This window comes from Sinocyclocheilus rhinocerous, unplaced genomic scaffold, assembly GCF_001515625.1.
Source record: "Sinocyclocheilus rhinocerous isolate Xijiao unplaced genomic scaffold, SAMN03320098_v1.1 scaffold1648, whole genome shotgun sequence".
Taxonomy (NCBI): Eukaryota; Metazoa; Chordata; class Actinopteri; order Cypriniformes; family Cyprinidae; genus Sinocyclocheilus; species Sinocyclocheilus rhinocerous.
In genome coordinates, this window is record NW_015647958.1 from 128,413 (window position 1) to 141,613 (window position 13,201).

The window sequence follows — 13,201 nt, forward strand, 5'->3', positions numbered from 1 at the left end:
ATCATGTGATGTGAGAACTTACTGAGCCTAGATAATCAGAAAAACTTCTTACTTTGACTAATAGAATGCAGCAGAATATCTTGAAGCAGCACTGTTTAACTGCGCCCCAAAACCTAAATGTGTTTGTTTGTCATGTTATGCATGAATGGGGCCAATTTCGTTTCAATTAAAACTATGCCAAAATTATATTAAAACCGTTTCCAAATCACAAGACAACAAAAGATGAACAAACTCAACTAGCTTTTACGGTGAGGGAATGTGTTCTTGTGTTCAAAAACACCATTTAAAGAACGCAGGGCTACTATTTTTAACTGAATCTCTTCATAAAAAAAAAAAAATCAACGCTCATTGCGTGAGATGCTGAAAAAAAACAATGCAAGACCAGGGGTCAAAGAAAAAAATTGTTTACTGCACTAATTGATCCTGACTTATCTCTAATTATAAAACATTTTTCCGACCTTTGTTTTTGCAAGATATATCTTTTCTTTTTTCATCTCTCCTGCAGTTTCTAAAAGTAACATTTTGACTTGTTTCTCTTCCTCCCCCATTTCTGTCTCTCTCGGTGGGGTTGTTGTTGGGGGTGACGAGTGGAGCGTGTGTCCCACTCACAGCCTGTGAAGCGTCTGTCTTAATGAGAGAAAGAATGGCCCAGGAGATAGACACACAACACACAATACACTCCAAACCCAACACACACACAGAGACACATCTCAGCTCCATGGTCCACACAACACCAACACACACACACAGCACTACTCACGTCAAAGAAATGTCCGGTCATGTCACAGCGGTGGCAGCGTTTGTGCCAGTAAGCTCTCTCCAGACAGTTGTCATTGGTGTGGCCGGGCAGTGAGCAGTTAGAACAGTAACGGTTCGGACAGATCCTCAGAAAGTGTCCCTGAAGCCCACATAATGAGCAGCATGACACCTTCTGCTCATAAACACACACACACACACACACTCTCTCTAAGTCACAATAAGGACAACTATGACACTATAAAGTTGGCATATGACATTGTCTTACAGCATTAAAAGAAGAAAACTTTATTTTTAGGTTAGATTTCTTTTTTTTTTTTTAAGAATTATAAAGTATCTTGTATCATGGTGAATATCAAAGATTTGTAATTATAATAATAATAGCAGTAAAAACTACACTAAATATCCCAGTTTCTACTGCTATTTTGTGCAAATAATATATAATATAACAATGTTCAAAACAGATTAAATCTGAAAGACCACTTTACAAACGTACAACTTGTTATAGTTTATACCAGGGTAATTTAACCTTTTAGCCTAAAGGACCATGCTCAATTTTTATAGCTTTTTTTTTGTATTAAGGAAGTAGACAATACTATGGTAACGGCACATACCATGATATTCTTAAAGATATTATACTTCAATGTATCCGTGCTGAATAAAAGTATTAATTTCTTTCTTTAAATGTTATTGACCCCAAAAGTTTGAATGGTAGACTACAAATAACCATTAAGTAACTGATAATTATAACAATCCAGTGAATTAAAATTATATATGCAACCGTTCAACACTTATCTTACACAAAAAGTTTGATCCAAAATGCATTGTTAACCATTTTTATTTCAATCCAATTGTCTAAAATTCAGTTTTGATCATTCAATCGCAGCATTTTGTTAAAGTGGCTAAATAGTATAGTTGACAGTTTTTCTGGGCTAATGCGTACGATAGGTGTCAGCAGTTCATTGAGTGGAAATAAGGGAATTTTTATCTTTGCTGTGGGGCAGCTGACAATAGTGTAGACATAGTGACGTGTGGATAATGATGTACCTTTGGTGCAGGGCAGTTTCTGGAGAGATGGCCGGACTTTTTGCAGTTGTGACACGTGATGGATTTTTCATTGTAGTAACGGTTTGAAACACGCCTCGGGCCAAACCCTTTATTAGAGATCTGAGCCTACACACACACACACACACACACACACACACAGAGAGACAAAAATCACCTCCTATGAAAGACGATCCATAAAAAATAACAATTATTTTCTGTTTAATAAAAAGTATGTTATAAAATTCCAGTATTTTCTTTCATTCATTTCAGATTTGACAAAAAAATGCAACATTACCTCTTTATCCTTTTCTGATACAGCCCAGATCTGTTTATTCTCTTCATCATTTGCATGTTCTACAAAAAAAAGATCAGTACATGAGAAAAACAAACTGAAACCATCAACATGAAATTAGATAAAACTTCAATAAGAGATTGTGTGTGATTATGTGTGTGTGTGTGGATGAAACAAGAGGCCCGCTCCCCTAATTTGACCTTTTTTTTTAGCTCATTCTCAAGAGACAGAGAGACAGTTACTACAGCAATACACAGCTGCACATCAGCACACACTGAATTAAAATACACCACACACACATACATACATACATACATACAGAACACTAACAAAAACTCCACCGAGTACAAAGTAATGAAAATACACAAAACATCTTGCAGTGAACTGACCAGAGCTGACCAGGGTCATCAAAATAAGCATGATACCAACAATCACTGATGCTAGTTTAGTGTGTCACATTCTACTTGCACTGAAAAATGATACTGATTCATGAAACACAATTTGAAGTCATATTTTCACAGGCAAAAAACACACGCACACAATTACAGATATCCACACTTACAGGCAAAATAATTACAATAATTATGAAAACAAACCATATACGTTCATTCATTAATGTGTTTGCTTTTTTAAATCTACACACCCAACACATCGCAACAATGCCCCCAAGCATCCCCGAGGACCCCCAGTACAATAAACAGGAAACATTTCCTTTAATCCTGATGCCCCCCTTCTTTTTCTCTCTCACAGCTACACATACACACACACACACACACCTCCGTGTCTCTACGTGGGGGAAATGCCTCGTCAGTCATGGGCCAGCAGTCACACAAAGCCAGAGAAAGGAGGACCTCACTATGGTAATCCTGCCAGGCCTATTCACAATGACACACACACACCAAAGATACTATAATGTACTTCTCATATGAATATTAGGAATATTTTCATAAATCCACCCAGTTTTCACATCAAATCCCCCTCAAACACTAAAATAAAACAGTATGTGGAGTTTTTCCAATTGGCATCCACACAAAATATACAAAATACACCACCACCAGAGGGGGCGCTAGAGAGTAAGCCATATTCAACATCACAAAAAACCTTGCACTTTCCATACAGCCAGACCGAGATGGAAGGATGAAAAGTAGAGCAAGGGAGGGGGGAATAGTGGAATAGCGACAGATGCTAGTCTCATAGGTATGCTAATTAACATAGAACCAACAAATAAAAATAAGAGGTATGCGCGCAGGGTGCAACTTCATCAGTGTGTGTGCTTTAATGAATTCCAGCTGACTAATAGTCTGAGAGAGAAGAAAGCTGGCGTGCGCCCGGCCACTAGCATTGGGTCCATGGAGAACAAAACGGATGTGTAGGAGAAACTAATTAACCATGAACACAAGCTCCCATTAGAGAGAAAGAGACTGAGACACTATTCTGACTTTAAGAGTACTCTGTGTGTAGGGAACAGGCCATGTGAAGGCGTATCTCAAAACACAAACTGTCTGGGACTCTCTGAGTGTTTCCTCTCACAGCTGAATCACAGTCCTGAACTAAACTGCTACTAAAACTTCTTAATGGGATCCTCCTTGGAAAATTCATTTAGCCAGTTCTGAAGTGAACATGAGGCCACAAAGAATGCCATAGTCAATATACAGGACCATTCTGAATTTATTTATTATTTTTTTTTTTTAAATCTTATGCTCACCAAGGCTGCATTTATTTGATCAAATACAGAAAAACTTTAATTTTTTTTAAATAACTGTTTTCTATTTTAATATACTCATGTGATAGCTAAGCCAAATTTTCAGCAGCCTTTACTTTAAGTCTTCAGTGTCACACGATCCTTCAAAAATCATTCTCTTATGCTGATTTGGTGCTCAAGGAACACCTGTTGTCATTATCAATGTTGAAAATAGTTACTGCTTAATATCGTTTGGAAACTGTGATACATTTGTTTTCAGAATTCTTTGACAAATAGAAAGTTCAAAAGAGCGGCTTTAATTTAAGATAGAAATATTAGAAATCTTTCTATCATTATAAATGTCTTTACTGTGACTGTTAATGACTTTACTGCATCCTAGCTTTTTGACCCCAAACTTTTGAACTTTAGTAAAATTTTTATAATATCCATTAAAAACATTTATGCAGAAACATAAAGAATTATGGTTCATCATAAATAATTGAAATTAGGGTGGTGTGGCATAGTGGTTAAAAACTTGGTCAGGTTGTAGGTTTAAACCCCACCCCACAAAGCCAATTGGTGCTGTCAGTCACATCCTTTGATTCTAGTGCCACATGGCATTTCGGTTAAAGTGATTGGCCCAAAACAGTTCTGACCACACATGAGCCACCATGAGCAAATATGGCATATTTGAAATTGCATACTACTATGGGGTCAAGCAGCAGCCAATCAAGAGCCTTTGGGCCAGTTTTACTAACAGCTTGCGCCAGCGCAAACCATCTTTTGGCGTTAAAATAGTACAGTCAGGTTTTACTAAAGACGCGCAGTTACGAATTAGCGCTGAAAAGGCGTGGACAGTTATTTTTGCGCCTGACCTTATTGAATATGCATTTCTAGGAGTTTCCCTTTCAGATGCAAAATTTATGGGACTAGAGTATTCAAATGAATCAAGCAACGAGATTTACTAACGTTTGCGCTCGTCAAATTACGGGCATTTGCGCCATTATTTAACGCCCAAAAAAGCATGTCTTAAACTATTTTGCGTTTGAAATGGATGAAATGTGTTGCTAGGAGAGGCACCGCAGAGAACAGAGAGCGCATGGTAGAAGGGAGAGGATTTTTTCCACACATTAATTTATTTGGAATGAACACATTATCCGAACATATCATTTGCCAAGCCATGTTATTTTTAATTTGCTTCAGGAAATAAAAGACGACTTGGAACCCTCATCTAGGAGTCACGCAATACCAGCTTTATCAAAACTGTTGCAACACTTCACTTTTCAACGTACTGTGGCTTATTTCTTTCTTTATTGTTTATTCGCGACTACGCTAATTTGCACTGCACTTGGTATATTGCGTTGGTCGATATGTAAATGAGATGTTGCGTCTGTGTTCTTTAATTTGCGCGTTGTTAGTAAATTACCTGCAGAAATTTCCACGCCCATCGGCGCTCTTTTGGAATTGCGCTCTCGCGCTAATTTGCCCTGTTTAGTAAAACTGGCCCTTTGGCATTAATAAGAATGCTATCGGATAATTTTCTCTAGGAATTATACGGACTTGTTTAGACTGATCCATTAAATACTAACGTGAAGTCGTGGCCTAATGGTTAGAGAGTCGGACTCGTAACCCAAAGGTTGCGGGTTTGAGTCTCGTACCGGCAGGGATTGTAGGTGGGGGGAGTGAATGAACAGCGCTCTCTCCCACCTTCAATACCACGACTGAGGTGCCCTTGAGCAAGGCACCGAACCGAACCCCCAACTGCTCCCCGGGCGCCGCAGCATAAATGGCTGCCCACTGCTCCGGGTGTGTGTTCACGGTGTGTGTGTGTTCACTGCTGTGTGTGTGCACTTTGGATGGGTTAAATGCAGAGCACTAATTCCTAGTATGGGTCACCATACTTGGCCACACGTCACATCACTTTTTTTTTTTTGTAGGCTCACTCAGTCAGACTTCTGACTATTGGACTAAAATTCAGTCAGCTTTGTTGTTTACAGCTTGCCGTTTTTGCATGCATTGAAGGAATTTGAGGCTACCACGAGCAAGGCATTTGTAATGAGACATATTTCCAAATGAAGCAGAATATTCAACAAGGGAAGAAAAGGTTGAGCAGGATGTTATTGATTCACTGGAACTGACTGGATCATGAAAAGGGGACTTTCAATAGCATAGCAGACCTAGATCTTGATGTTGAATTGCAATCAATGGTGAAAACACTAAACCCAAATATGGACGCTGAAGATCAAGTTCACCCTCAAGAGCATCTACAAGTATATCAATAACTTCTTCAAGTTTCTTGGTTATTCACAGTTATATTACTATTAAGTGGCATTAATCTGCATTAACAACCCAATTTTAGAGAGGCTAAATCACCTACAACAGTAGCTTAAAATGCGTTAAATGCTAAACGGCTATGTGGCAATTCATATTATTTTGGACATGTGGCCTAGGTGACTTCAGCTGAAATGCTAAGTCATTTTAGAGGTAGAGAATAATATTACATATTGATACAATACTGAACAATAGTAATAAAATACATTTTCTTTTCTTTGGAACAATGTGCATTGTGCACTGATCCAGAAAGTGCATGTAAGGGATAGTTCACCAAAAAATAAAAATTGTGTAATTAATTACTCACCACCATGTTGTTCTCATGTTGCATCTTTGAAAAAACACAAAATTCCCTCAAAACTTTCATGCTCCAAAAAAGTGTATAAAGGCGTTGTAAATGTATTCGATATGAACAGTGTCTAGCAAGCAGGTTTGAACTAATGTTTACCATATTTGAAGTGCTCCATGGGTGCATTAATCATTGTTTATATGTGAATAAAAGCCTAAATTTAAACTGTTCATCATACAAAGCATTTGTCTCTTCAGACTCTAATTAAACCAGTCAAATCATATGGTCTTCTTGAATCATGAAAGTTTTGGGGCTATGGACTTTCATTTGAGGGGCAGGCATCTCTCAGGTTTCAATAAAAAGATATCTTCAACTGTGTTTTGAAGATTAATAAAAGCATTATGGCTTTGGAAGTACACAAGAGTGAGTAAATTAAGACATTTTCATTTTAGTTTGTTTGCATAGACAGCACATGACATCCCATACCAACCAGTCACACACGCATCCATCCTGAGCACCTCTCTCCGCACTCGTCTCCCTTAACAACCTCCCTCAAGTGTAACCATTCAGCCTCCTCTAGCAGACTCCACAGCACCGGGAGGGGAAACATGGGACTGAACCCTAAAAAAGCTGATCAAAGCCTCAAGCAGGCCCCGCCGTTAACCAGTTTTGCGGGCCCTTTGTGCGGTGCTGTTGACTTCTGCCACTGTGCTGGCGGAGGGGACAAAGAGAGCGGAAGAGAGGCCAGCAGTCAGATTAACACAGCCATACATAACAATGGAGCCCGAGTGTGTGTGACCCCGTGTACCTTTGTGTGTGAGGGTGTACGTTTAAGAGAGGGAGAGAGGGACATGAGAAGTTGCTCATGTTTAGTCCCATTTTTGGTTCTTATTGCAGGACTCAACAATATAGATAGCCCGATGACCAAGGGTCAATGTAAATGTTTTGGGATAACTCTCTGAACCCTCATTTGACCTATCTGGCTAACATCAAAAGTTGTTTTTATGAAAGAAATACTCTTATTCAGCAAGGATGCATTAAATTGATCAAAACAAAAAAAAAATCTGTTCTTTTGAACTTTTTATTCATCTAAGAATCTTGAATGAATAAAAAAGTGCACCAAATCAGCATATTAAAATTATTTCTGCAGGATTATGCAAAGACTCACAGCCTTGGTGAGCATAAGAGACTTCTTTCAAAAACATTATGATCCCAAAGTTTTGAAAGGTAGTGCAAATGAGGTGTTAATCAAATTTCTAAAAATAACAGTTGTATCGAAGTTCAAGTATTAAAAACAGCTCAGTAATATTTTAGAAAGTATGCAATACATTTTTGTCTTTATGTATTCATTCACATCTTTTAGAGCTACTTTTAGAGCTTTAGAGCTACTAAAGTGTCCCTATTGTGTTTTTTTTTGCAAATTACCTTTCATGCAGTGTGTGATAGCTGTATATGAATGTAAACAGTCTACAAAAAATTGTTGCTGTAATGTTCTGTCGAGCATGCAAAATATGTAGTTGTGTGTGCTGTGTTGTGTTGTGTTGTGTATACACTCAATGCAGCTGTTGGTCACCGGCTAACTCACGTTATAGTTCTGCTAATCAGCTGTCGGCCCACTATATAAATATTTAATATAAATATAAATAAATAAATGATAAAAAAACTCAAATTTTGTGGTAGAACCAGTCAAAAAGTTGGGCCAAAAATCAGAACTAAAAACTTCCTTGTTTAGCGTTGTATTGTCCAACTGATTTTTCAAGTTGTAGATAGGAAATACAGTGGGTACGGAAAGTATTCAGACCCCCTTAAATTTTTCACTCTTTGTTATATTGCAGCCATTTGCTAAAATCATTGAAAAATTTAAGGGGGTCTGAATACTTTCCGTACCCACTGTAGATATTCCTTTGAAATAAAAAAACATGGTTGTAAATAAACTTCTACACAAAACGGCACTGGTGAATAAACAGCAAGATGCAATGCAACAACCATGTACACGACTGGCTCAGGTGCTTTTGAGGAACAACTAATCACTTGATTCACAAAGGTTTGAAAGTTAGTGCCATCAAATATTTAAATGATATTCAGAGATTGCTTGAGGCACTTAGTAATGTTCACAAGTACATCTGAATGCGCCACTTTATATCCAGTGTTTTCCATATAAACCATCATAGAAACTACCACTGTGTTATTTTAATTACTTTTTTTGGCCACTCTGGTTTAATGTATTTTGGATAAACCCACCTCCAAATGGCATGCAAAACGAACTATGTCTTGTTGCTTTCTCTTCCTGTCTAAGTGGGCGTTTCTTGGCCAGAATAAGCTGCAATGTGGACCAGACTCTTGGCCATTTAGTCAAAGGTCTGGATATGCGAGACTAGTGATACAGAGAAGGGTAAATGCCCCACAGAAGGGCAGACATGGGGGGTCAGCAGCCCTCACAGACCCCCTGACAAATACTTGACATGGACCACGGAGCAAATGCATTACGTCCCTATTCACCCTGCCTGGACCAGACCTTAATCCAATCAAACAGTGATCAAACACACACACACACAGCGTTCGCGCCTGCTTGACCAAAGGCATGTCTTTCTCTCCTCCTGGCCTCCATTCTCCTGTTCCTCCACTTCCTTCATGAGCTAAATAATCTCCTCGCTCATTCTCATTTCCTGTCAGAATCCATCCCTCCAAATCGCTTTTATACCTTCTGTGCAGCCCTTTCACCCTCTTCATTATCTTTATGGCCTTTTTGCCATTTTTATGGAAATGATAGTAGAGAGAAAACAGGAAATGAATGGCTGGAATGGGAATAAGAAATGTTGCGAGCTAGATTCAAACACTTATTTCCCACATGAGCACCATGGCACCATCTGCTAAGTCACAATTCCGTCCTCTCTGTTCCTTCATGCCATTCTATATTCTTAAAACTTTGAATCAGTCTTTGTATCAGAAATGCCAGATTTACATCCACACGGGCAATTAAACTCTTCTTGACGGAGGAGACGGAAGGCAGAATTCAAATGAGCGGTGCAGTGAAATGCATCATGGTCCGTGAACAGACCACAGTGAGTTAGGTGAGCAGTGGTGAATGGGAGTGTGAAAACCAAACAGTGTGTAACAACGCCACACTTCAAAGACAAAACACACACACAAGGGTACCTCACTACAAGAGACTGGAGATACGCATGCTTACAAACATACTCGCTAGCGTTTCACACTCGACTAAATTCAAGCCTCCGGTTGGACCACGAACAGAACATGTTGGAAGAGAAGACCAGGACATGAAATCAAGCAGAAAGAGACAGACATGTTGAGACAGAGATGAAATGAGAGAGATAGAGAGAGAGATCTCCCTCTCGGTCAATACATCATGTACAGGTCGATTATGGATTACAGTGGCACATTTCATTTCATTTCATGCTCAGTCTTCACGTTTGCAGCACTGCTGTGGAGCCTTGCAACATGGATTACACTGATATCTCTATTGGACACATACACACAACTTTAGCACCAAAAACCACCTTTGGAACACACACACACACACACACACAAACAGTTTCACTGTAGTTTCCGTTACTGCCATGATATGGTTTTTAAAGGGAAAGTTCATCCAAATCTGAATTCTGTCATTAGTTATTCACCCTCATGTCATTTCAAACTTGTGTGCCTCAATTTTACGAGAGAAACATAAAAGCAGAATTTACTAAATAATCATTACACAACTGTTGTTAAAGAAGAACCATTCACAGTGACCAAAGGCTGTCAAAAAAAATCTGTGAAAAACTACACTCTTAAATATAAAAGTTCTTTATTGGCATCTATGGTTCCACGAAGATCCTTTATATTAAAAATGGTGCTTTAAAGTGGAAAGGTTTTTCAGATAATTAAATTGTTCTTCTCACTAAGAAAATCAATGCTCACTGAAAGGTTCTTTGGGGAACCCAAAATAGTTAATTTATGGCATTGCTTCAAAAACCTTGCAACCTTTATTTTGAGTGTATGAAAATAAAAGTAGTCCATATGGCTTGTGCACTATATTGCAATTCTTCTGAAGGCATATAATAGCTCAATGTGACAAAAAGGCCAACATTTAAATCATTATTCACAAATGATGACCTGGAGTATGCTGGTATAAGTATGGAATAAGTAAGTACAGTATTCATGATCATTTTATGATCCCTCTTTTAAAAAATAAAATAAAGATCTTGCCGATTTTGAGAAGAACTGTAAAATTTGGGGCCAAAATTTGGTAAATCAACTAATTTTTTACATTTATTGTAAAAAAAAACAAAAAAAAAACACTTTTAAAGGTTTGAGTTAGCTGGTAGAAATTATATTTGGCTTTATATGAAAATGGAGAATAGAACATGAAAAAAGTCCTCATTTGGACAGCCAGGTAACCGATTGCCAATGAAGATGTACAGTAAGCATACCCCCACGTCTGCCATACACTCTGACAATCAGTTCATATTACACCCACTCTGCAGGTACAACACGATAGTGGGGCATGTGGCCAAAGCGGTGCCCCCTACCCAAGATTCGGCATGGCACATGGTACGTGCTGCCACGCTCCTGGCATTCCTGACTCCCAGTTTAAAGGGGGAGGTGGGGCAGGTGGCCAAACCTGTCTGTCAATGTACCGTTGCCTCTTGCAACCCAGAGGGGGCCCAATTACTGCCCAGCGGGGCACAGTATGGCAACAGCATGGCAACCACACGGCAACCATACGCTCCAATCAGAGTGGCAGACGGGTAAGTGACAGGAGATAAGGGAAGAGAGTCACATGGGATTGAGAAAAGCACATGCACACACTCAACATGACTCTTTGTACTTGGTAATCTGATGTCAAGTTAATGAAAAAACAAAAACAAAGCCTTCAACCATAAAAAAGATACAGACAGTCCATCCAGGAGTTCACCAAAATTAAATTCTGCCATTATTTACCCTCATGTCATTCCAAACTTGTATGACTTTCCTCTCTCCGTGAAACACAAAAGAAGAAATTCTGAAGAATGTTGATGCTGCTCTTTTTAGAACAGTGACCAAGGGGCCTGCCAAGCTCAAAAAGGGACTAAAAACAAATCCAATTTTTTATTTCCAAAACTTCCACAATGTAGCTCTCAAATTCCAACTCAAATATTTTCTGTGAATAAAAACTTTCAGTCTGCTCTGGTCTATTCCTATCACTGCCATCAGCTTCAGAAGACTCCAAATATATTGTGTTAATTTATTTTAATGAAATAATTACAATAAAATACTTAACAAATAATTGTTATTTTTAAGTCTTCTGGACTAGTTTTGTGTTGATTTTGTGTCAGTTTTAGGAGCTTGATAGCCCTGCACGCTTTTGTTTGCATGGTCAAGAATGGTCTAGTTTGTGTTCCATGAAATAAAGTCACAAGGGTTTTATAATAACATGAAGTTAAAAAGTAAATACAAAACACATAATGCACAGATTTGTTATGCACTGTAAACATTCACAACTCTAACTAACATCCATTTTCAAGAGTCATTACAGTAAGTTATCCAAATCCTGTAATGTAAGAAAGTGATAAAACAGGAGGAAAAAAATAATTTAACAACAAATTATGATGCAAATAATGTATATTTGGTTTAAAGAACGTACTGGCAGTCAGGCTGAATGTGCATCGATAGAAACAGTTTGTGTGCACATGCACATCTCAGTCTCGATCAGTCACTTGTCACAGCGCTAGTCCGTGACAAACCTGCTTCAAGAGCCCACCAGAAAAATATGTCCACAGCTTGTCCTGCCATACAAATGATAACAGCACTAAGAGACACCATGCATATGCTTATATATGCTAAATACTATTGATTTGTCACTTGATTTGTCACTGCAGCAGCTTTGGAGCTAGCATGGGATATATATTAGCCCGTTACTGAATATATGCAAGATACAGAAACAGCATTACTAGCCACCAATCTGTCAACATGTATATTTCAAAACTGGCATTTCAAATGTAAATTGTCTGTAATTTTACAGTGTGCTGCTTTTGCTGGTGCATATAGTGTAACGTTTGTAAAAGTGTGGTTAAAGGGGCTCATAAATGAATATTAGATATAGTCCATATTATAGGTCTCAAATTACATTCATGTTTGAAGCACAACATTTCCTGTGAAGAAAAAATTTCGGTTTGTTTTTGTCTATTCCAAACACAAAGCTCTCAGTATCAGAAGACTTTGAATATATCATTAGTCACCAGTGTGTCACAATGTCAGTTCGATATTTATTCCAAAACATGCATTTCAAAACAAAACTGTATGTAAATTGCGCATTTTACTGGCACATATGGTTTGCTATTTGAAAAAGTGTAGTCTGGCACATATGATATCTTTGCTATTTGAAAAAGTGTAGTAAAAGGGGCTCTTAAATCAGATCAGAATCACAGCAGTGTTAAAATATTGGTGTATCTCCGACTGTATCTTCTATATGAACGTATCCTATATCTAAAAGAAAAATGAATACTCAGACTCGGCCCGTAGAATCTCCACAGAGTGCAGGTGTTTTAAAAAAATAATTTTAAATTGAAATGACCCTGGAAACATCCCCATCACACAACAAGCAGACTTAATATTCCAAACCTTCAGTTTTCCTTCTGCGTCCATGTACGCACAAACATACGAGAAGGAAAAATGAAATACTTAATAAAATCAGTAGCTTGCGACTTCAATTTCATTCTGATGAAAATTCTCCTCTGGGAGTGTTTTTCTATCAGGCTGAGGGGCAGATCGACTTTTCATGATTGTTATTATATGAAAAGAGATAAACACCATCATTAATCGGCTA

At 38.2% G+C, this 13,201-nt stretch overlaps 1 protein-coding gene across 1 annotated transcript in view; it reads right to left on the reverse strand.

Moving 5' to 3' along the window:
• Nucleotides 1–13,201, reverse strand: part of zcchc7 (zinc finger, CCHC domain containing 7) — a 50,991-nt gene that overhangs the window by 18,700 nt on the left and 19,090 nt on the right. The window contains exons 3-5 of the mRNA XM_016513926.1: nucleotides 2,099–2,157; nucleotides 1,804–1,929; nucleotides 761–931 (exon numbers count right to left, since the gene is read on the reverse strand). Of these exons, the coding sequence (XP_016369412.1) occupies nucleotides 761–931; nucleotides 1,804–1,929; nucleotides 2,099–2,157 (356 nt within the window). The remainder of the gene's footprint in view (nucleotides 1–760; nucleotides 932–1,803; nucleotides 1,930–2,098; nucleotides 2,158–13,201) is intronic.